The 23,584-nt window shown below is 48.9% G+C and overlaps 1 protein-coding gene across 1 annotated transcript in view; it reads right to left on the bottom strand.

The window, feature by feature from the left end:
• The window catches only part of LOC128937658 (CUB and sushi domain-containing protein 2-like), a 146,502-nt gene that overhangs the window by 62,169 nt on the left and 60,749 nt on the right, over positions 1-23,584 (bottom strand). Inside the window, exons 15-23 of the mRNA XM_054277453.1 lie at positions 22,757-22,873; positions 18,828-19,043; positions 15,902-16,090; positions 12,235-12,404; positions 9,463-9,619; positions 8,698-8,889; positions 6,477-6,603; positions 1,817-2,019; positions 308-499 (exon numbers count right to left, since the gene is read on the bottom strand). Coding sequence (XP_054133428.1) covers positions 308-499; positions 1,817-2,019; positions 6,477-6,603; positions 8,698-8,889; positions 9,463-9,619; positions 12,235-12,404; positions 15,902-16,090; positions 18,828-19,043; positions 22,757-22,873 — 1,563 coding nt within the window. The remainder of the gene's footprint in view (positions 1-307; positions 500-1,816; positions 2,020-6,476; positions 6,604-8,697; positions 8,890-9,462; positions 9,620-12,234; positions 12,405-15,901; positions 16,091-18,827; positions 19,044-22,756; positions 22,874-23,584) is intronic.

The following is a 23,584-nucleotide window of genomic DNA, read 5'->3' as shown; positions in this document are numbered from 1 at the left end:
TGTGCTCAGATAATGGATCTGCATCCCTGGGCTCAGATCATGGATCTGTGTCCATGGATCCAGGTCACAGATCTGCATCCATGGGTTTAGAACATGCATCTGCATCCATGGGCTCAGAACAGGGATCTGTGTCCATGGATTCAGGACAGGGATCTGTGTCCCTGGGCCCAGAACATGGCCCTGTGTCCATGGATTCAGGACATGGATCTGTCCATGGATTCAGGTCGTGGATCTATGTTCGTGTGCCAGGACATGGCCTTGTGTCCATGGATTCAGGTCACAGATCTGTGTCTGTTTCCTTGTGTACCTGTGCAGGTGGGAGGGTCAGGCTGCCAGAAGAACCTGTTCTGGATCTGCACACAGGTGATCTGGGCCTCCCCTTGCAGGCTGTAGCCGGGGTTGCACTGGAAGGTGATGGAGTCCCCGGCCTCCCGGCTGTCCCCGCTCCGGCTCCCGTTCTGGGGGATTCCTGGGTCGTTGCAGGATGTGGCTGTGGACACTGCAGGGAATTAAAAGCACTCCTGAATATCAATGTTTATTTAACACCAGGCCTGCAGCACTGGCTGCCCTCAGGCTCTGTCCTTACCCAGACATCCAGGCCATGCCTTGTTTCCCCATCCCTCCTCCTTCAGCATCCCACAAAGTTCCCCGACACACAAAAAGTGCTTTTCCCTTTGCTCTGAGCATCTGCCACTCCAGCTGGGAAAGGCTCTGGGGACCAGCAAGTTCAAGAGCAGCACCCAGGGAGCAGCTTTGATGTAGAATTGTGCACATGGCTGTTTACTCCATCAGGCCAGACACCCACTGATCCTCCACGGTGCTTTTGGAGAGTTCTGTGCCAAGGCACATGCTGCAAAATCAACTCAGCCACCAGCACTTCACGCTTTCCCCTGAGTGCCAGAGAAATTTAGCCTCAAGATCTGTGAAGCATCAAGCCTGACCTTTCAGAAATGTGTTTGTTTCCTTTCCAGACTTGTTGCTGCCTCTCTTTGAGGTCTGAGATGTCCCCTGAGCTGGGGACAGGCAAAGCTTCGCTGCTGCCTGAGCTCAAGGTCTGCCAACAGCACATGGATTTACCAGCAGGGAAAATCCTGGAGTAATAGGAGTTTTGTGAGCTTATCCACCTCATTAAAGGTCCCAAGATCCCAAAGTGGACAGGTCTGAGCTCAGGTCTGGCTGCTTAGTCACACCTGCTGAACAAAGGCTTTGAGCAGGAGCAGTCAATAAAGCCCAGCTCCAGATCAGGAGCTTATTTCCTGCTAAGTTGATGAGAGTCTGTTACAGCCAGGCAGTTTAGAGAAAGCTGCTCTTGAAAGAGCCAGAGGAAATCCCTCTCTTTCTGTGCAGCTGGAGATAAGGAAGTTAACAGCCCAGGCTGGTCCTTCCTGGCAGGATGAGACACAAATGTGGCAAAAAAACCCCAGGATGGCACCGCTGTGCTGCGTAACACAAAGCTCTGCCTCTGTCTGGGTCATCCCAAAGCTCTGAAACCCAGCAGAAATTCTCCCCAAAATGCTGCCTTGTTCCCCCAGCCAAGCAAGACACCCTAGACAGAAAGTTATGGAAAGAAAAAACAGAAAACCCAAACTTGGGAAGATGTTTCAATGTGTCTCAGTCCAGGCAAAGTCACATCATCACTCACCCAACCACTCCCTGTTTTTATCACTCCAAAACAACTGCACAAACCTGAACATTCCATAAATATTGGAATATATCACCCTAAATAATTGAAATTAATATGTTTGCAGGGCTGAGGTTTGGTTGGGGTTTCCCTCTGGGTCTGGTCAGGTTTTTGAGGAACCCCTGCCCATCCCACCTGAGAACTGGATGGCAAAGCCCTGCTTGCTGGTGAAGAAGTCGGTGTTGAACTGCAGGATGACGGAGTTGAAGGTGCTGTGGATGTCCCCAGGCAGCCCCGAGCCGCTCATCTCCTTCAGCAGGATCCCGTTCTCCACCGGCCCGTCCCAGATCCGCAGCACGTCGTGGAACTCCTCGGTGTGGAAAACCATGAAATGGAGCCTGAGGGGCAAAAAACACCCGAAATTCAGGCCTGGAGTGTGGTTTGTGCCAAATTCAGGCAGCCAGGCTCACACAGAATGTGTTGTTTCATCTGGAATTCAGGCCTGGAGTGAGGTTTGTTGTGGTATTTTTTGAGTCTTGAATTTGACTCCATGTTTTTAGAAGGCTAATTGATTATTTTATTATATTATACAAATTATACTAAATTTTATGTTACATCATTATTATATTATATTATATTACATTATATATTATATTATATTATATTATATTATATTATATTATATTTACATGATATTATTTATATATATTTACATATGTTGATATTATATATATATAATATAATTTATATTATATTACTTATAGATTATTATTATTATTATTATTACTACTAAATATTATGTTCTATATATTATATAAATTATACTAAACTACACTAAAGAATAGAGAAAGGATAAAGACAGAAGGCTAAAGGATAAAAATGAATCTCGTGACTCTTTCCAGAGTCTGACACAGCCTGACTGTGATTGGTTATTAAGTTAAAACAATTCACACAAAACCAATGAAACAATCACCTGTTGGATAAACAATCTCTAAATTACATTCCAAAGCAGCAAAACACAGGAGAAGCAAATCAGATAATTATTGTTTTCATTTTTCTCTGAGGCTTCTCAGCTTCCCAGGAGAAGAAATCCTGGTGAAGGGATTTTTCAGACATCCCCAAATCCCACCCTGTCCTTGGGGGTGTTGTCCAAACCCTCCTGGAGCTCTTGGGAATGTGAGCATTCCCTGGGGATGGAGCAGGAGTTGATCCCATCCACTCCTGCACTCCAATCCCACCTGGACAGGAGGAATTTCCCTGTCCCTGTTTGTCACTGCCCCATTTTCCCTCTGGCACAGCAAAATCAGGCCAAGCATGGGCAACTCAACCCCAGTGTGAAACGGGGACAGAAACCTAGAAACAGAAAAAAAAACTTCTGTAAAAAATAAACCCATCAGGTGCTGTGCTGAAATCCCTGCCAGCCCACAGAGGCAAACAGGGAAGCTTTCACTTGGCTGCTTTCCCATTTATCTGGGGCAAACATAAATAAATCAGGGGAGAGACATAAAAAAAAGGGGGAGGAAAAAAAAAAAAAAAAAGAAAAAAGCCCCACTGCAAAATCCTCAGGAACAAAATGATGCCCAGAGAAGCTGGGAGAAACCAAAAGAGCTGAATCATAAATCTCCCAAGCAGAGACCTTGAGCAAAGAGAAATAAAGCCAGGCCTGAGGAAAATCAGGATGGATGGTGCAGAGCTGTTCTCCACGGCTGCCTTGCTGTGATTAGGTTTGTTCCCAGCCTTAACTGGGCCCAGTGAGCCAGAACTGCTGGGAAAAACTAAAAACTCATCCCTGGAGACCTTGGGATCAGGGGGAGGCTGCCAGGGGTTGAGCTGGGCTGGGGGGACACCCTGGAACTGCCACCAGCAGCTCCAGGGCTGCCTAAACCACCCCATTTATCTGAGAAAAAACAAATTCAGGGGGAGAACACCTGGATGATCCAGGTGATCAGGCTGGAATCTGCTGGGGTATCAGATATGGAGTTCTCTGGAGCAAATCCAGCTATTCCACATTGACATCTCAGCTTTTCCCTCAGCCTGAGGTGTGAGACCAGGCACAGCCCCTGCTGCAGCAGACAATGGAGGGGAAAGGAGTTTTATTCATGAGGGGAAAGGAGTTTTATTCCTGAGGGGAAAAGAAATTGTATTCCTGAGGGGAAAGGAATTCTATTCCTGAGGGAAAGGAATTTTATTCTTGAGGGGAAAGGAGTTTGATTCATGAGGGGAAAGGAGAAGAAATTCCATTCCTGAGGGGAAAGGAATTCTATTCCTGAGGGGAAAGGAATTTTATTCCAGAGGGAAAGGAATTTTATTCCTGAGGGGAAAGGAATTCTATTCCTGAGGGGAAAGGAATTTTATTCCAGAGGGAAAGGAATTTTATTCCTGAGGGGAAAGGAATTCTATTCCTGAGGGGAAAGGAATTTTATTCCAGAGGGAAAGGAATTTTATTCCTGAGGGGAAAGGAATTTTATTCGTGCACTCTGACAATCCCAAATATTTCTCAATTATAGGCATGGAAATGCAGTAAAAAACAAACAAAAAATCCCACAAAAAAACCCAAACCAAACCAAACCAAACAAAAAGAACCTCAAACAAACAAACAAGCACCAAAAAAAAACCCCCCAAAAAACCCCAAAAAACCCCAAACCAACAAACAAAAAAACAAACAAAAAAAACCCAAACCAACAAACCAAAACAAAAGAAACCAAACAAAAAACCCCAAACATCAACACCCAAACCAAACCAAACCCAAAACAAAACCAATAACCAAATTAGAAACTGGGGAGATTATATTTATGTAAATATAAGTGTGAGAGTGGGGAAGCTCTGCCAGTTTAGCAAGGAGCAGAGAGGAGAGCCCAGCTCTACCCTGAGTGTGAACAACCCTTGGTCCCTGTGGGTCCCTTCCAGCTCTGGGTATTTTCTCTGCTGTTTTTAGATGAAACTCTGCAAAGTGGAACCTGTCAATACCCATGAAAATGGGAATTAACAACATCAGTGGAATTTCACAACACTGGGCTCAGGGGTTGACCACAACTCTGCCATGTCTCTGTGTCCTCTGCTCCCAGCTGGGTAAGGAATTTCCATCCATTTTCCACACAACCTCCTGCTTTTCCTCCACCTTCCTCCTCACCCCCAGCCCAACCAAGGCACTCCAAGCCCCCTCTGCAAGAGCAGCCCTTTCCCTTTCATGGCTCTGAGGTGCAGACTCATTTTTCTCGCTGTCTCACCCCCCCTGCCCTTCCCCTGGTGCTGCGCAGCTACAGCTTCATTCCAAAAGCTCTGGTGATTAATTTTCATGTAAGTTATAAATGAGAGCTTTATGCAATTGTATCATGCGTGAAGAGGATTATTTTTCCAATGGATTACCATAAAAATGAAGTTGCTGGGAATGTGCTCTCTCCACTCCCCTGAGATCAGCTGTGCTGCTGCTGGGGCTGGGAGATGAAAGGGGCAGGGAGAGGGAGCTCTGATCCCTGGGAAGGGCAGGGTCACCAGGTGTGTGCGGCTCTGACACCTTCCAGAACCTTCTCCTTTCACTGCTGGCCTCTTCCAAGCCTTTGGTTGATCCCAAACCTCTGCTCATGCTTTTAGGGATTACAAGAGCAAAGTTGCTGAAGCAGCCTTTGGATAGGGGGGAAAAAGGGACTTCTCTACTCTGTCCTATAAAAACCTTTTCCAGGAGAACAAAAATAGAGGAGATTTCGAGTGGAAGCTGCCTGTGCAGGGATTCAGCTGTTTTTGCTGTGCTTTTCCTCCTCTGCTCACACCCAAGCCCATCCATTATTGAGCCATTCTGAAGGGCAGCGCTAATGGAGGGAATTTCTGCATGAAATAAAAATGTGAAAACACCAGGCCAAACCTGCCTCCAGCAGAACTCCACGGGCTAAAAGCAGCACAGAGCTCACCCTGAGGGCCAGGCTGTGCTGGGATGGGTGCTGAGGCAGCAGGGAGGAGAAAATGGGATGGAGAGGGAAGGAATTCAGGATGGAACAGCAATGGGCTTGGGGTGAGCCAGGAATGGCTGAGAAGCACTGGGAACTCTGATGGGAGAGGATTACTACTACTATTATTATTATTATTATTATTATTATTATTATTATTACTACTACTACTACTACTATTATTTATCATTATCATCATTATTATTATTGTTGTTGTTATTCAGAACTTTTAAGGTGCATTTCTCCCCCTCAAATCCCACTCAGTCAAAGCTTGGCTTGCCCAAATATTCCAGTTTTTTTGTGGGTTTTGGCCAGCCTGGAATCCCTGGGAACACCCAGGGCAGCCCTGAAGGGTTTGGCAAACATCACTCAGGGGGTGGTGGGGCAGAAGTGAAGGATCAGGGAGAAGGAATTCCCTGGATTCTGGGACATTCCCTGTGATTTCCTACAACACCCCCATTCCAGGATTGTGTGGCCATTCAGCACTTTTGGGATGTTCCTCATTGATCTGGTGGAAAAAAGGGTTTGATTCTGGATGCATCCCATTAAGGAGAGGGGTGGGAAGCTGTCCATGGGCACCAAAGCTCATCTGGGATGTCTGAGCTCAGGAACACCATGGGCAGGACCAGGACATGGTCTGGTGTCACCACCCAGGGCTGAAAACAGAGGAGCAGTGATGCCTCTGGGGGCTCTGAGCAACCTGGGAAATAAACCCCATAAATCCTCAATCCCATCCTAAACCATTCCCTGATTCTGGAACCAACGCAGTGACTTCTCCCTGCTCGTCCCTCAGCTTCTCCCTCCTTTGCTTTATTTAATTTTTGATCTTTGTTTCTGCGAGAAATCCGTGGGGATTTTTTTGAAAAAACCAGCTCCAAGTGGGAAAGAAGCCAAACCACAGGAGCCCAGCTCACCCAATGGTGCACCCAGGCTCTGCCTCGATGGTCCAGATGCAGTTGAGGTTGTGGTCGTAGGGAGTTGGGTATCCTGGAGAAAGGATCCGTCCCGAGGTCTCTCCTCTGATTGTCCCTCCACACTCAGCTGGAACAAAAATATTTATGGGGTTAGGGAGGAGATTTGTGGCTTTCTGTGGCTCTTGCTTGGCAACAAGCTCACCCTGCAACAGAGATTATTCCTGGCTTTTTCCAGGGATTCTAAAAGCTTACAAAGATGAAGGGAATTGTTGAATTCAGCTGAGTTATCAGAGTTATTCTGAATTTCTGAACACCTGGCAAAGCTTCCCTGCACCTTTCTGAATCTCCAGGGAGCAAAAGCAGAGCCTGTCAGGATCCTGATTCCCTGCTCCACACGTGGGGGTGAAGGAGCTCTGCTCCTCTGCTTGGATTCATCAGAAAATGAAGGATAAGAAGCCAAAGAACTTGTAAATGTCGCTGTAAATGAACTGCAAAGAATGTGAGGATTTGGAGTAATTTCCATAACATATCCATTCAAATTCTGTAATTTTCATTTTTTTCCGTTTTCTTTCATTTCTTTTTAATTTCCACACGCTCAGACACGGCCTCATATCCAACACACGAAGAGCAAACAGGCTGAAGGTTAAGAAAACGCACAAATGGCGGAGATTTATCTTTTTACATCAATAAATGAGGCTGAAATCCCAGCCAAGGACTGGCCCTGCCTCCTGGGAGAGGGAACACGGAGTGCCAGGGGCTGAGCACATCCCTGGGTGTGCAGATCTCCCAGGGGACTCGGTGTCCAACAACTCCCCCATGTCCTGGGCATGGCAGGACGGGAATCAGCAATCAGCCCCATTCATTTAACACACAGAACCCCAAAGCGGAATTTGGAAGAGCTGCAGGTGAAAAGGGAACTCTGCAAAGGGAATTGAAATGTCTGGGGACGGGATCAGGTGTCAGGCAGCTCTGAAATAAAACTGGCTCTGAGCTGTCACACAGGACACACGTTGGTGTCACTATCAGGAGGTGGCACTCACTTCAACATGTCCAGAGTGAAAGGACAAGGCTGGAACAGCACAAGGAAGCAAAAATCCCTTGTCAAATGTGGGTTTAGGGCAGAGGGTTTCATGTTAGAGCTGCTTCAGGTGCTCTCTGTCTCATACAGGAGCCTCACCACGTTAATTAGTGGAGATGGGCAATTAACAGCAGAGTTAATGTCCATGGATCAGCAAAGGGTGGTCAGGGTGGGGAATCCAATTTCCTGGAGGTGCAGGAGGTGTCTCCATCTTGAGATGCCTCACAGAGGAGCCTCACCGCAACTTAATTAGTGCAGATGCAATTAACAGGAGAGTTAATGTCACATGGATGAGCAAAGCAGGGACAGAAGGTGGCCAGGGAGTGGGATCCAAGGAAATCACTTCCAGGAAGTTTTTCCATCTCAAGGACCCTCACCACAGACAACTTAATTAGTGCAGATGCAATTAACAGCAGAGTTAATGTCAATGGATCAGCAAAGCGTGGTCAGGGCATGGAATCCACAAGGAAATAATTTCATGGAATCCACAAGGAAAGAATTTCCTGGAGGTTTTGGAGGAGCAGGAGGTGTCTCCACCTTGAGATGCCTCACAGAGGATCCTCACCACAACTTAATTAGCGTAGATGGGAGTAATTAATAGCAGAGTTAATGTCAATGGATCAGCAAAGCTAGGACAAAAAAATGGTCAGGGTAGGACCATTTTTTGTAGGGTAGGGTGTGGGACCAAGGGTGTTCAGGGTGTGTGATCCAAATCTCGGTCTGGAGAGTGCTGGAGGAGCAGGAGGTGTCTCCATCTCGAGGACCCTCACCACACACAACTCAATTAGTGCAGATGCAATTAACAGCAGAGTTCATGTCAGTGGATCAGCAAAGCAGGGACCAAGGATGTTCAGGGTGTGGGATGCCAGGAAATCTCTCCTGGAGAAGGAGGAAGGAGAAGGGGAAGGAGGAGGAGGAGGAGGAGGAGGAGAAGGAGGAGAAAGAGGAGAAGGAGGAGAAAGAGGAGAAGGAGGAGAAGGAGGAGAAGGAGAAGGAGGAGGAGAAGAGAAGGAGGAGGAGGAGGAGGAGAAAAAGGAGGAAAAGAAAGAGAAGGAGGAGGAGAAGGAGGAGGAGAATAAGGAGGAGAATGAGGAGGAGAATAAGGAGAAGAAGGAGAAGGAGAAGGAGGAGAAGGTGTCTCACCCACACAGGTCGGCAGGGGCCGGTCCCAGGCTCTCCTCTCCCCAGTCAGGCACACCAGCACCCTGGTGCCTCTCAGGGTGTAGCCAGGGTCACAGCTGAAGGACACTGAGCTGCCAGCAAAGTGTCCCTCGTCGTGCACCTTGTACCCAAACTGGGGCACGCCGGGGTCCTCGCACTTGATGAGCTCAAAACCTGCACAGGGAGCAAGGGCAGCTGTTGGCAGCAGGGATTTCACAGCCAGGAGGGTCTCACACAAAGCCACGGTGGGGTTTTCTTCTTACAATGATTTGTTGGGGAGCAAAGGGGCCATTCGGAAATCAGAAGGGTTTTAATTAATGTTGGAGTTTTGATCTGGATTTCGGGATCGCTACAGGCTTGACAGGAATAGTTTGATCAGATCCCAGGGAACAGGGACAGGGGAAGAGGAAACAGCCTTGACCCGTGCCAGGGGAGGTCAGGTTGGACACCAGCAGGAATTTCTGCATGGAAAGGGTTGGAAGGGGCTGCCCAGGGAGGTTTGGAGTGCCCATCCCTGGAGGTGTCCAAGGAACAGCTGCATGTGGCACTCAGTGACAAGCTGGGGATCAGGCACAGCTTGGACTGGGTGGGCTTGGAGGGCTTTCCCACCCTCAATAATCCTGGGATGCTGTGCTCTCCCACACTCCAACTCCACTTTGGGTACAAGATCACCCCAGAAAGGACTCTTTGCTCATGTGCAACACAAAACCACAAAAATACACCTTGACCTGTGGGATTGGAACTCACTGGAGAACTGCAGCTCGAAGCCCTTGCTGGTGTTGGCAGGGTCAGTGATGAACTCCAGCCACATGGAGCTGGAGGTGCTGTTGATGCTGGTGCCCAGCAGCTCCGAGCGGCTGAAGGTGCCCAGCAGCCGGGCAGAGCTGTTGGTGCCATCGTAGACCTAGGAGGGACAACAAATCCAGCCTGGAAAAGCCATTCCTGGGATCAAACCATCACTGCCCAGAGGGGCTCTGGCTGCTCCTGGATCCCTGGAAGTCTCCAAGGCCAGGCTGGATGGGGCTTGGAACAACCTGGGACAGTGGAAGGTGTCCCTGCCCGTGGATGATCCTTAAGGTCCCTTCCCACCCAAACCATTCCAGGATTTCCTTAAGGTCCCTTCCCACCCAAACAATTCCAGGATTTCCTTAAGGTCCCTTCCCACCCAAACCATTCCAGGATTTCCTTAAGGTCCCTTCCCACCCAAACAATTCCAGGATTTCCTTAAGGTCCCTTCCCACCCAAACCATTCCAGGATTTCCTTAAGGTCCCTTCCCACCCAAACCATTCCAGGATCTCCTTAAGGTCCCTTCCCACCCAAACCATTCCAGGATCTCCTTAAGGTCCCTTCCCACCCAAACCATTCCAGGATCTCCTTAAGGTCCCTTCCCACACAAACCATTCCAGGATCTCCTTAAGGTCCCTTCCCACCCAAACCATTCCAGGATTTCCTTAAGGTCCCGTCCCACCCAAACCATTCCAGGATCTCCTTAAGGTCCCTTCCCACCCAAACCATTCCAGGATTTCCTTAAGGTCCCGTCCCACCCAAACCATTCCAGGATTTCCTTAAGGTCCCTTCCCACCCAAACCATTCCAGGATCTCCTTAAGGTCCCGTCCCACCCAAACCATTCCAGGATTTCTCTGCAGTTTCACTGAGCTCCAGAATAGAGAAATGATGAGGAATTCATCCCACCTAGTCCCTGATCTGCTCACAGCAACACCCTGGGTTTGTCCTTTGGGGTTTTTTTTTGGGAAGAACCAGCAGCTCCTGATAAATGCCCTCATTTGGGGTCACCTCAAATTAAGGAATTTGCTCCTGGCACTGAGCTGATCCTGAGTATTGGAGGGAAAAGGGAAGGAAAGAACCAACCCACTCTGAATTCCAGCTTCAGGCTGGAAAAGCAACTCCAACCCTCCAGGATTTGTCCTACAGGTGATCCAGGAGTGGTTCCTGGATCCACAAGTGCAAACAGGGACAAATCCTTCAGGCAATGTGAGCTGAGATCCAGGGATATCAAACTAAAAGTCTGATTTGATGGAACTCCACAGTGCTGCCCACCTGAGGAGCAGCATTTCCACCCTGGAGGATCTGCACCCTCCTCCTCAGCCCTAATTTACTCTGCACACTGGGCTGCATCTCCTCAACTCTCTTTCCCAAGGAGCAGCTGCTAAAAAATCCACATTTTTCCCCCAGACTGACTCAGAGATGAGCCTTGATTTAAGAAAAACACAAATGGGGGTTTTTTCTTCCTTTTGTGAGGACCAAGAGCAGCTCCTCACCAGTGGAGATCGATAGGAACTTTCCTCAGATGAGCAGCTGATGACAAACCTGCTGAGAAAATGTAATTCCTCTGACAAGGAGTACATTCCTTGCATTAACAGGAAATCTTTCTCCCTTTCCAGTCATTTGTGAGCTGGAAACGTGGATTACGCCTCTCCTGGAGTGTGACACTTCAATGAGGACAGAGGATTCTTGGGAAGATGGCTCAGCACATCCTTGCAATATTAATGCCTCCTTCAAAACCATTCCTTTGGTTAATATAAAAAAAAACTCAGCCTGGATTTGTCTCCTTCTCCACAGAGTCCTGGAGCTTGAATAATCTCAGAAGAGTCTGGAGTTCTGCATTTCAATCAGCCCCTTTTTTGGGGACAAACCAGCCTTGATTCTTCAAAGCACTGAAATAATGCTGAAACCCTAACTATTCTGATGGAGGAGGAGTTTTTCTTGTGCAATTCCAGAGGTGAGAGCTGAATTTTAGCTGGTATAGGGGAAATTTGGGCTTCCAAACTGCCATGGGAATCACTGGGATGACACAGAGGTCGCTTCCACCTAATCCCACCAAAATTTTAGAACCTTTCTGGTGGATGAGGAGTTTTCCCTGTGCAATTCCAGAGGTGAGAGCTGAGGTTTAGCTGGTCTGGGGGAAACCTGGCATTCCAAACTGCCATGGGAATCACTGGCATGACACAGAGGTCGCTTCCACCAAATCCCACCAAAATTTTAGAGCCTTTCTGATGGATGAGGAGTTTTTACTGCGCAATTCCACAGGTGAGAGCTGAGGTTTAGCTGGTCTGGGGGAAATCTGAGCTTCCAAACTGCCATGGAATCAGTCCATGGCATTGGGATGACACAGGTCACTCCCACCTAATCCCATGAGAATTTTAGAGCCTTTCTGGTGGATGAGGAGTTTTCCCTGTGCAATTCCACAGGTGAGAGCTGAAGTTTAGCTGGTCTAGGAGAAATCTGACCTTGCAAACTGCCATGGCAATCACTCCATGGCACTGGGATGACACAGAGATCATTCCCACCTAATCCCACCAAAATTTTAGAGCCTTTCTGATGGAGGAGGAGCTTTCCCTGTGCAGTTCCAGAGGTGAGAGCGGAGGTTTAGCTGGTCTGGGAGAAATCTGCCATGGCAATCCCTCCATGGCACTGGGATGACAAAGAGGTCACCTAATCCCACCAGAATTTTAGAGCATTTAGAGGTGTTGCTCTCCACTGCCCGAGCCAGAATTACCTTGAGGACATCTCCTGCCTCCAGCTCGAAGGTCCTGGCTTTCAGCTGGATGCCCTTGCCAGGCTGGCTCTGGATGGAGTAGATGCACTCGTGGTTGTTGTTGTAGTTCAGGGGGTAGTTGGGCGACAGCAGCACACCCTGGGTGCCCGTCACCGAGGAGCCACACTCAGCTGCAGCGAGACACAAAGGCACATTTCAGTGACCCCACGCGTCTGCTGGCCACAGCACACATGCAGGAGGCGCCTCTGAAGGCCACAGCCGCTCAGCCCCTCCTGCAGCAGCAAGGAGAGGGCTTTTCCCTGTTGGTATTCACTACAACCTGTTGTTATTTACCACAACCATATCTCTACAACCTGCTGGTGTTCACTACAACCTGTTAGTATTCACTACAACCTGTTGGTATTCAGTACAACCTCTTGTTACTCACCAGAACCTGTTGGTATTCACTACAACCTCTTGTAACTCACTACAACCTGCTGATATTCACTACAACCTCTTGTTACTCACTACAACCTGCTGGTATTCACTACAACATGCTGGTATTCCCTACAACCTGTTGTTATTCACTACAACCTCCTGTTACTCACTACAACCTGTTTTTATTCGCTACAATCTGTTAGTATTCACTATAACCTCTTGTTACCCACTACAACCTGTTGGTATTCACTACAACCTGTTGGCATTTACTACAACCTCTTGTTACTCACTACAACCTGCTGGCATTTACTACAACCTCTTGTTACTCGCTATGACCTGTTGTTATTCACTACAACCTGTTGTTGGTCACTACAACCTGCACACTGTCGCCTTTCCCATCAAATTTTCCTAGCCAGGCTTCTCTCCTCTTTCAGAATCTGTGTAAATGTAAATCTGGGGGGAATTTGGGGAGGAATCTGTGTAAATTTAAATCTCTGTGAATCTCTGTGAAATGTGAGTGGATCTGTGAGAAATCTGTGGGAAGTTGGGGGATCTGTGTGAATCTGTGGAGAATCTGTAGGAATTTGGGTGAATCTGTATAAACGTAAATCTGTGTGAAGCTCTGTGAAATCTGTGTGGATCTTTGGGAATTTGGGGGGAATTTGGGGGAATCTGTGGGGGATCTGTGGGGAATCTGTGTAAATGTAAATGTGTGTGAATCTCTGTGAAATCTGTGTGGATCTGTGGGAAATCTGGAGGAATCTGGGTGAATCTGTAGGGGATCTGTGTAAATGTGTGTGAAGCTCTGTGAAATTTATGTGGATCCGTGAGAAGTCTGTGGGAATCCGGGCGAGATCTGTGAGTAATCTGTGCAAATATAAATCTGTGTGAATCTCTGTGACATCTGCATGGATCTGCAGAAAATCTGTGGGAAATGGATATAAATCCGTACGAATCTGTATGAATTTGTGTAGATCTGCTCAGAACAACCCCACGCTGAGGATTTTCTGTTCCTCCTGCCGAGCTCCCACACGAGCCAGCCGTGACTCACTGTTTTCCCAGCCTGTTTACCCTGCAGGATTTTCTGCTGTCAAACACTGGCTGCCTGCTCCTCTGGGGCTCTGCACGCAGGCCTGGGGACAGTCATCCCCTAGAGCAGTTTTTGGGATCAATCTCATGTCCCTGAGTCCTCATAGCTCCTGGAGCTGAGGGAACCATCCCAGGGGAGGGACGCATCTCAGAGCAGCTCCTGGATGATGAGGGAACCATCCCAGGTGAGGGAACCATCCCAGGTGAGCTCCTGGAGCTGAAGAAACCATCGCAGGGCAGCTCCTGGATGATGAGGGAACCATCCCAGGTGAGGGAACCATCTCAAGTGAGAGAACCATCTCAGAGCAGCTCCTGGAGCTGAAGGAACCATCCCAGGTGAGGGAACCATCCCAGGGAAGCTCCTGGAGCTGGAGGAACCATCCCATGTGAGGGAACCATCCCAGAACAGCTCCTGGAGATGAGGGAACCATCCCAGAACAGCTCCTGGCTCTGCTGCTCCTCCAGGGAAGGGTTAAGCAGCAGAGGCACCCACAGGAGGCTCTCTGGAGGAGACTCTTTGTCCTCTGCTCTTGCCAGGGATGAAAAGCTGGATTTTGGCACAGATTCCCCAGGGACAATGCTGGGGACATCTCAGGGAGCTGTCCTGGCCACAGGGCTTGGACAAAGGAACAAAAACCACTCCGAGCCCTCCCCAGACCATCTCCAAGATAGGAGCTGAATGCAGAGTGTCTGGAAAAGCAATTAAACCTCCTGTGATCTTAATGAGTCAGTCTGCCTTTTCCATCCCTATCCAGGCAGATCTGAGCAGCACTGGGGACATTGTGACAGAGCTGTCACCCTGCCACGGAGCTCTGGGCCATCAGCCCTGAGTTTGCCCTGCTCTGATCAAGCCAAGCTGTTAATTCTGAGCCAGGAGCAGCAGCCAGGGTTGTCCACTCAGTGCTGCTGTCTGAGGCTCCAGTTCAAAGCTCTGGAAATGATTTTTTATTTTGATTTTCATTCCCCTGATGAGCTTTATCTGCAGCCTGATTGTTACTCCTGCCTGTCCCAGCAGAATGAGGCCCCAGAGCTGGAAATTCAGCACAGCTGGCTCTGCTGGGGAGATTTGCTGCTGAAATTCTCCCTCAAGGGTCACCTAACCCTAACCCACAGCTTAGGACAATCTCCTGAGCAGGTCTGGCCACCAGGTGAGAGCCCTGCCCTGACTGATCTCGAGGAATCCCACAGGCTCAGGGTGAGCAGAGCTGGGAATGATTTTCTATTGAAATTCTACACCAAAAAATAAGTGTGACATCCTTTTTCCCACGGCCTGGAGCATCATCCCCCAACCCTGCTCTGGATGGTCCCACTCTGGGGGATGTCACCCATACATCCCAGGGGATGTCACCTCTCCATCCCAAAGGATGTCACCCATCCATCCCAGGGAATGTCACACACCCCAGGGGTGCTCCCATCCATCCTGGGGGGTGTCACCCATCCCAGAGGTGCTGCCATCCACCCTGGGGGATGTCACTTATCCAGGGGATGTCACCCATCCATCTTGGAATATGTCACCAATCCCAGGGGTGCTCCCATCTACTCTGGGGGATGCCACTCCTCCATCCCAGGGAATGTCACCCATCCCAGCTCCCATCCATCCCAGGGATGCTCCCAACCATCCTAGGGGTGCTCCCAGCCATCCCAGGGGATGTCACCTCTCCATTCCAGGGGATGTCACCCATCCCAGGGCTGCTCCCATCCATCCCAGAGATGTCACTCATCTCAGGAATGTCACCCATCCATCCCAGGGGATGTCACCCATCCTAGAGGTGCTCTCATCCATTTTGGAGGATGCCACCCATCCCAGGGGTGTTCCCATCCATCCCAGGGGATATTACCCCCCCATCCCAGGAATGTCACCCATCCCAGGAATGTCTCCCATCCATCCCAGGGCATGTCACCAACCCATCCCAAGAACGCAACCCATCCACCCTGGAGGATGTCACCCATCCTAGAGGTACTCCCAACCATCCTGGGGAATGTCACCCATCCATCCCCAGGAGGTATCACCCACCCCAGGGACATCACCCACCCCAGGGCTGCTCCCATCCATCCTGGGGGTTGTCACCCACCCCAGGGCCGCTCCCGTCCATCCCTGCCCACCTCAGGAGTGCAGCACAGCGGGGCCAGCCAAGCAAAATGAAAGCACATGACCACCTACCAACACACCTTGGCAGAGGCGCACTCCACACTCGCCGTCGCCCGCCCAGGCAGGTGATGCGCGCCGCGCCCTCCAGCCGGTACCCGGGGAAGCACGAGAAGCTCAGCACGTCCCCCACCCCGAACTGCAGCCCCTTCCTGATGCTGTAGGCCGGCACCTCGGGCTCGTCACACGGCTCCAGGTCGTATTCTGGAGGGGGAAAACGGGGGTTGTGGGATGGGAGATGGGTTCTGTCCTCCACGGAGAGGAGATGAGGGTCCAAGGGAGCTCTGAGCCTTAATCCAGCTGCAGTGAACCCATGAGGATGGAATCCCGTTTGGGCCATGAAAACCCACCTGGATTTCACCCCAATCCACAGCTCAAGGATTCTGTTCTTCCTGTAAATGACATGAGGATCCAAGGGAGGCTCTGAGCCTTGATCCAGCTGCATTTTGCAGGGAGGATGGAAAAATGAGGATGGAATCCTGTTTGGGCCATGAAAATCCATCCAGATGCCACCCCAACCTAAAACTCAGGGGTTCTGTACTCCCTGGAGAGGACACAAGAATCCAAGGGAGCTCTGAGTTTTGATCCAGCTGCATTTTCCAGGGAGGATGGAAAAATGAGGATGGAATCCTGTTTGGGTCATGTAAACCCAGGTGGATTTCACCCCAGCCTAAAACTCAGGGGTCTGCCTTCCCTGGAGAGAACACAAGGATCCAAGGGAGCTTTGATCCAGCTGCAGTGAATCCATGAAGATTCCAAACCATGAAAACCCACCTGGATTTCACTCCAACCTACAACTTGGGTTCTGTCCTCCCTGGAGCGGACATGAGGATCTAAAGGAGCTCTGAGCCTTGATCCAGCTGCAGTGAATCCATGAGGATTCTAAACTATGAATATCCACCTGGATTTCACCTCAACCTAAAACTCAGGGGTTCAGACCTCCCTGGAGAGGACATGAGCATCTAAAGGAGCTCTGAGCCTTGATCCAGCTGCAGCGAATCCATGAGGATTCCAAACCATGAAAATCCACCTGGATTTCACCCCCAGCCTACAGCTCAGGGATTCTGTCCTCCCTCTAAATGCCACAAGGATCCAAGGGATCTCTGAGCTTTGATCCAGTTTCAGTGAACCCATGAGGATTTCTATTTCTCCCTCCACCTACAACTCCCTCCCAGCCCCTGCATCCCAACCACCTCCGAAGGCAACAGGTCCCAGTCCCTGTCACAGTGACAGGGATGGGGATTTGTCACTGTCCCTGTGCTGCAGCCCAGAGAGGATGGATTGATCCGGGTGGGATTTCTGCTGCCTCTCCTTTTCTAATCCTGGAAATGGATGATCCTGCTCAGGGAAGGCAGGAGGACGCTGAAGCTGCTGCTCCAAGAAAGGTCACGTAGGATTCTGGCCAACAGCCAAACTCAAATCTCTGACCCCAAAGCAGCCTGAAGGAAAACTCTTTTGAAGGTGTTTTTGGCAACATCTCCAAGTCCAAAGCCTGTATGTTAACATATATATATGTAAAGGGAGCTAAAAATAGAACTGACTCCTGGTTTTGCTTTTCAAGATAGGAAAGAAACCTTGAAATACACTGAAAATGAGAGTTATAATTAGAGGCGAGCTTTTGAAAGGCAAAAAGCCATTTTCCCCTCATCAAAATGGGAGTTAATTGGAAATTTTCTGACTGGTTTCCACATGCAAATCCCTGACTTCAGAGGCCAGGAACAAAGGCACTGGGAACCAGGTTTCAGCTGCATCTATGGCAACAGCTCTGCCCGTCAGGGAGGGTGCCAGACCAAGCTCCACAGGAAAAATGGGAATTTCTCTCTTTCCCTGGGTGCTGGAGTGGCAGCTCAGGACTGGGAAGGACACGGGGACAGAGGGAAGAACAGCAATAAAGCTCCTGCCCTTCACTGGTTGTGGTAGGGAATTGCTTCTGGGGCACTCAGGCAGCAAAGATTGACATTCCCTGGAATGGCAGCACTTGGGAGTCACTTGGAGGACTCCAGCCCAGAGGACACAGTCAAACACCTCGTGCCCTTCAAGCAGAGGCTGCCCCAGTGCCATGAGCTGCCCTGCAGTGCCACACGTCCCTCCTTTGGTCCCTCTCCAAGTCCTCACGCTCCTCCTGACAGACAGCTGCTGAAAAATCAGGATTTCCTTTGAAAAATTTGGATTTCCTTTGAAAAATCTGCATTTTGGATCAGCACACCCACTCAAAGGCACAAAGGCACCATCACCGTGAGGGTTGAGCAAGCACAGCTCAGCAAGGGATTGCTGGAACTTCTCTGGGCAGGAATTGTTTCCCTCAGCCTCCTCCTGAGTCCTGGAGTCAGGAAAATCTGGATCAGAGCCCTGCTGGGTGCAGCAGGAGGGGGCTCCCATCTGGTACTACAGCAAGGAAAAAATAGGGGAAAGAGGGGAAAGGGACAGAAAGGGAGAAAAGAAGGGAAGGGGGAAAGGAAAGGAAAGGAAAGGAAAGGAAAGGAAAGGAAAGGAAAGGAAAGGAAAGGAAAGGAAAGGAAAGGAAAGGAAAGGAAAGGAAAGGAAAGGGAAAAGGAAAGGAAAGGAAGCAAAAAGGGAAGGGGAAGGGAGAAAAGGAAAGGGAGAAAAGGAAAGGGAGGACAAAAAAAAGGGAGAAAAGGAAAGAGAGGAAAAGAAAAGGGAGAAAAGGAAAGGGAGAAAAGGAAAGGGAGGACAAAAAAAAGGGAGAAAAGGAAAGAGAGGAAAAGAAAAGGGAGAAAAGGAAAGGGAGAAAAGGAAAGGGAGGACAAAAAAAAGGGAGAAAAGGAAAGAGAGGAAAAGAAAAGGGAGAAAAGGAAAGGGAGGAAAATAGGAGAAGGCAGGAGGGAGGGAAAGAAAATAAGGAAAAGAAGGAAGGGACAGAAAGAAGGGAGGCACAGAAGGAAGGGAGGCACAGAAGGAAGGCTCGGGCTACTGCTGTCACCTGAGAAGGTGATGTTGAAGCCCTCGTAGGACATGGAGAAGTCAGAGATGAGGTGGATCTGGGCCGAGAAGTTGCCGAAGAGCCCCGCGCTGAGCGGCGCCGGCAGCCGCGAGCCCGTCAGCTGCTGCAGGGGCTGGGCAAAGCTGGAGTTCTCCGTGATCAGCAGGTAATCGTGCCCGTTCTCCAGGTGGAACGTGTGGAAGGTGAAGAACACGCCTGCAGAGAGAGGGGAAACCACAGGTGGAGTCATCCCAGTGCCCAACCCCAGCTCCCCACCGAGGGCAGGGGGAAAAATCACACTGGAATTGTGGATTTGGGTCTGGTGGAAGTGAAATCAATAAAAACCCTAAATCTGGGGTGTGGGAGCAGGGCCAGGCTCTGGAAATGTTGGATTCCTGTGCCCTTGTCAGGGTGACACAAACTTGCTCCAGGGACAGAGCAGCAGCTGAGGGAGCAGCCCAGGGGAGCCTTTATTCTAAAAATGACTTTTAAACGGAGAGCAGCGAGGTTGGAGTTGGGAGGGCTCAAAAATGAGAGTGCTACAGAAGGAATTCCTGCCTGGAAAACCAGGACTGAATCCCAGCTTGAAGGTCAGGGAGGCTTTCCCAGAAGTGTGTCAGAGGTGCAGCTGCAAGGACCTTCCCATGATGGGCTGAATCAGAGAATCATGGAACAATTTGGGTGGGAAATGACCTTAAAAATGGTTTTATTCCATTCTCCTGTGTGTGGGCGTGGCTAAATCCAAATAAGGAAATGTGGGAGGGGCAAAACCCAAATAAGGGAATGTGGGTGGGTCTAAACCGAAATAAGGAAATTTGGGCGGGGTAAACCCAAATAAGGAAACGTGGGTGGGGCTAAAACCCAAATAGGGAATGTGGGCAGGGCTAAAACACAAATAAGGGAATGTGGGCAGGGCTAAACCCAAATAAGGGAAGGTGGGCAGGGCTAAACCCAAATAAGGGAAAGTGGGCAGGGCTAAAACCCAAATAAAGGAATGTGGGCAGGGCCAAAACCCAAATAAGGAAATGTGGGAGGGTCTAAACCCAAAAAGGGCATGTGGGCAGGGCTAAAACCCAAAAAGGGAATGTGGGCAGGGCCAAACCCAAATAAGGGAGTGTGGGTGGGGCTAAACCCAAATATGGAAATGTGGGCAGGGCTAAACCCAAATAAGGACATGTGGGCAGGGCTAAACCCAAATAAGGGAATGTGGGCAGGGCTAAACCCAAATAAGGAAATGTGGGCGGGAGTAAAACCAAATAAGGGAGTGTGGGTGGGGCTAAACCCAAATATGGAACTGTGGGCAGGGCTAAACCCAAATAAGGACATGTGGGCAGGGTTAAACCCAAATATGGAAATGTGGGTGGGGCTAAAACCCAAATAGGGAATGTGGGCAGGGCCAAACCCAAATAAGGAAATGTGGGCAGGGCTAAACCCAAATAAGGAAATGTGGTCAGGAGTAAAACCAAATAAGGGGATGTGGGAGGGGCTAAAACCAAATAAGGACATGTGGGCATGGCTAAAATCCATATAAGGGAATGTGGGCGGGGCTAAACCCAAATAAGGACATGTGGGAGGGGCTAAACCCAAATAAGGAAATGAGGGCAGGACTAAAACCCAAATAAGGGGATGTGGGATGGGCTAACCCCAAATAAGGGAATATGGGAGGGGCTAAAATCCAAATAATGGAAGGTGGGTGGGGCTAAAGCCCAAATAAGGAAATGTGGGAGGGCTGTCCCATGGGAGGGGACACCTTCCCCTATACCCTACTTTTATTCACCTTTTCTTGCCCAAAATAAACCCCACAGCAGCTCCAGCCACGGAAATGCCAGCCAAACACAGCAAAACTATTTTGCCTCTTCCTCCCAAATTCAATTTGAACGATTTGAAACATTTGGGGAGAAGGCTGTGACCTTGCTGCATTTGTAAATGAGCCAGAGAGGAGTAATGGATTACTTAAAGTCCCCTTCACACCTCCCGACACACAATGGGAAGCACTTCAGGCTCCTGCAGGAGCCTCCAGCGAGGTGATTTTTCATGCTGGAATTCAAACACCATTAGAAACACTCATTCTCTGGAAAATAATTCCAGCTTGGAAATAAAATAATACAAAAAAGAAAAAAATCAACAAAAACCAGCAGTGAGAGCAGGAGCCAGGCAGGATCTGAGCTCAGGAACTCTGTCACAGCATTGTCACACCGACTTAACAAGGCAGGGAGATGCCAAGCAATAAAAAGCCTTTTTGCATTTAGATGGATTTTTCCATGCTGATCTCCCAGCTCAGGGCAGGCTCCCGAGCCTCTGCTCGTGTGGGATTGGGATTGATCCTGCTCAGAATCCTCCAGGAAACCCCAGGATGGAATTTGGGAGAGATCCCTGCTTGGTTTGACCAGGTTATTTCATTTAACCCAACAATTCCCAAATAATTAGAATTATAAAATAATAATTAAACCAATAACCCAAATAATTCCCAAGAATTCCCTGGCTCTGCATGCCACCATTCCCAAAACACAGCATCCCAAAGAAACAGCAGGAAACCTGCAAAAAAAGCCCAGAGGAAGATTCTCCTCCTTGCTGCCCATTCTCTATTAATTTCTGGAGATCAGGGAAAGCTCTGGAGATCCAATATCCAACCCCACAGCATCCAATTCCAGCTGAATATTCCATTTATTTATCCCTGGCCCTCTCCAAGTTTTTCCTGGAGCTTTGCTGCTCACATGCAGCTCTTCCCTTCCAAGAAGTGAAGGTCAGAGAGGCTGGAAACCAACAAGGAACCTTTCCCATGGGATTAGGAATGAAGGAATTGTGGGATCATCCCACAATTTATCCCTCACTGCCCTTTATTGTCCCAAAAGGATTTTTATATCCAAAGCTTAGGACTGACCTTGATAATTCATTCTTTATATCCATTCTGTGGAGAACATTTTTTAGTCCGCAAAACTCCACAAAAGCAGGAAACTTCCAAGAGTTTCCAAATTGTTTGCTATTTCTACCAGAAGCACAAAACAGAAATAGATCTGACCCGAAAACTGGGATGTGGGGAATGCAAAATGACTTTATTCTCCTCTGACAGCAAATTTAAACCCTCAGTTTTAGCAAACCCAGCTTAAGGAACACAAATAACATCACCCCTCTAGAATCAGCACAAGAACAATTCAGTTATCCTGGAGAACATGCCCAAATTCCAAGTTTTTTAAAGTAAAAACTCCAAGCAGAGGGCACAAGGCTCCTCCAGCACTGAAGGGTCGAGGAACTGTAGCAAAAAGGGCTAATTATAAACTCATTTTTAAGGATTTGTGACCAATTAAACCTTTGCTCTGGTCTGCAATTTACTGTGGCACAAAACATCTCTGCAAACACGAGGTTGGGCTTTTTTTTTTTCTCTCCCCATTCTCTGCAGAAGAAACAGCAAAACAAATAAAAGGAGAAAAGAAATCACTTTGAAGCAATGAGATTAAAAATAATGGTCTCTCTTTAGGCATTTAAATACCTTTAAAATTAAACTGCTTTTAAACTCCACTTGCACAGCCTGGGAGTCCATAAAGTGTCACAAGAAAATAATTGTTGGAGCAGTTGGGGCAATTCCAGGACTCGTGTGGTGGCCATGTGGGAGATATTACCAAAAAAACTGTGAGAGGAGGAGCTGAGCACCTCCAGAAATCCCTCAGGAGGGGAAGATCCCTCTCTGGGACAGGGAATGGTGTCAGGATCTCTGCATCCACATCCTGACTTTTAGGATCAGGCCACAAAGGTCTGGAACAGGAGATAACACAAAGCTCTGCTTGATAAGAATTTTCCCTTTAAAAGGTTAAAGAGGTGACGTCAAAACCCTCTGGATTTTGTCCAGGGACAATGGAATCATCATTTCTGAGAGGAACTCGTGGATCTCACAGGGAAAAGTTTCTCTCCCACTGCCTCAGTCCTCTCCTCACCTTTGCCATGGGATGTTTCTATGGTCCATGTGCAGTTCAAGTTGTTGGGATAAAAATCAGGGAAGCCTGGGGAGAGGATGGTGCCACTGGAGCCACGGATGTAGCCCCCACAGAGAGCTAAAAACACAAAAAAACAGGAGAGAAAGAGTTCAATAATCCAGACTCTTTCACAAGCTAGGAGGAAAAAGTAAAAGCAAAACCCAACCCAGGAAAATCCAACAAACGAGAATGATCGACCCAAATCCAATCAACCCAAATGACAAAATCCAACAAAATCCATGGACAGACCCATCAAAATCCAACAAAATCCATGGATTAAACACCACTGGGAGCTCTCCAGCTGCTGCTTTGGCAATGGGTCTGCAGGTGGAAACACCATCCCTGTGGGACCCAACAAAAAGAGGAAAATCCAAAAGAGACTGATGAACCCAAATCCAATCAACCCAAATTGGGTTTTGTGGGTCAAAATCCAACAAAATACATGGACAGAGCCACCAAACCCCATGGATTAAGCACCAGTGGGAGCTGTCCAGCTGCTGCTTTGGCAGTTGGTCTGCAGGGGAAGGGTTTCCAGGGTTTCCAGCAGCTGGAACCACCATCCCTGTGGGATCCAACCAAAAGAGGAAAATCCAACAAAATCCATGGACAGACCCACCAAAATCCAACAAAACCCATGGATTTAATGCCACAGGGAGCTCTCCAGCTGCTGCTTTGGCAGTGGTCTGCATGGGAAGGTTTCCAGCAGCTGGAACCACTGTGGGCTCCACCTCTGGATGTTCCCACCCTGTGAGCTCAGCTCTGCCTCCCAACCCCAAGAACATCCTGAAG

The sequence above is a fragment of the Melozone crissalis genome, unplaced genomic scaffold (assembly GCF_028551555.1).
Source record: "Melozone crissalis strain CALT ecotype California unplaced genomic scaffold, PUWL_Pcris_2 ptg000020l_1, whole genome shotgun sequence".
In the NCBI taxonomy this organism is placed as follows: domain Eukaryota; kingdom Metazoa; phylum Chordata; class Aves; order Passeriformes; family Passerellidae; genus Melozone; species Melozone crissalis.
Note: the sequence above shows the minus strand (reverse complement) of the source record. Positions and strands in the feature narration are given on the sequence as shown.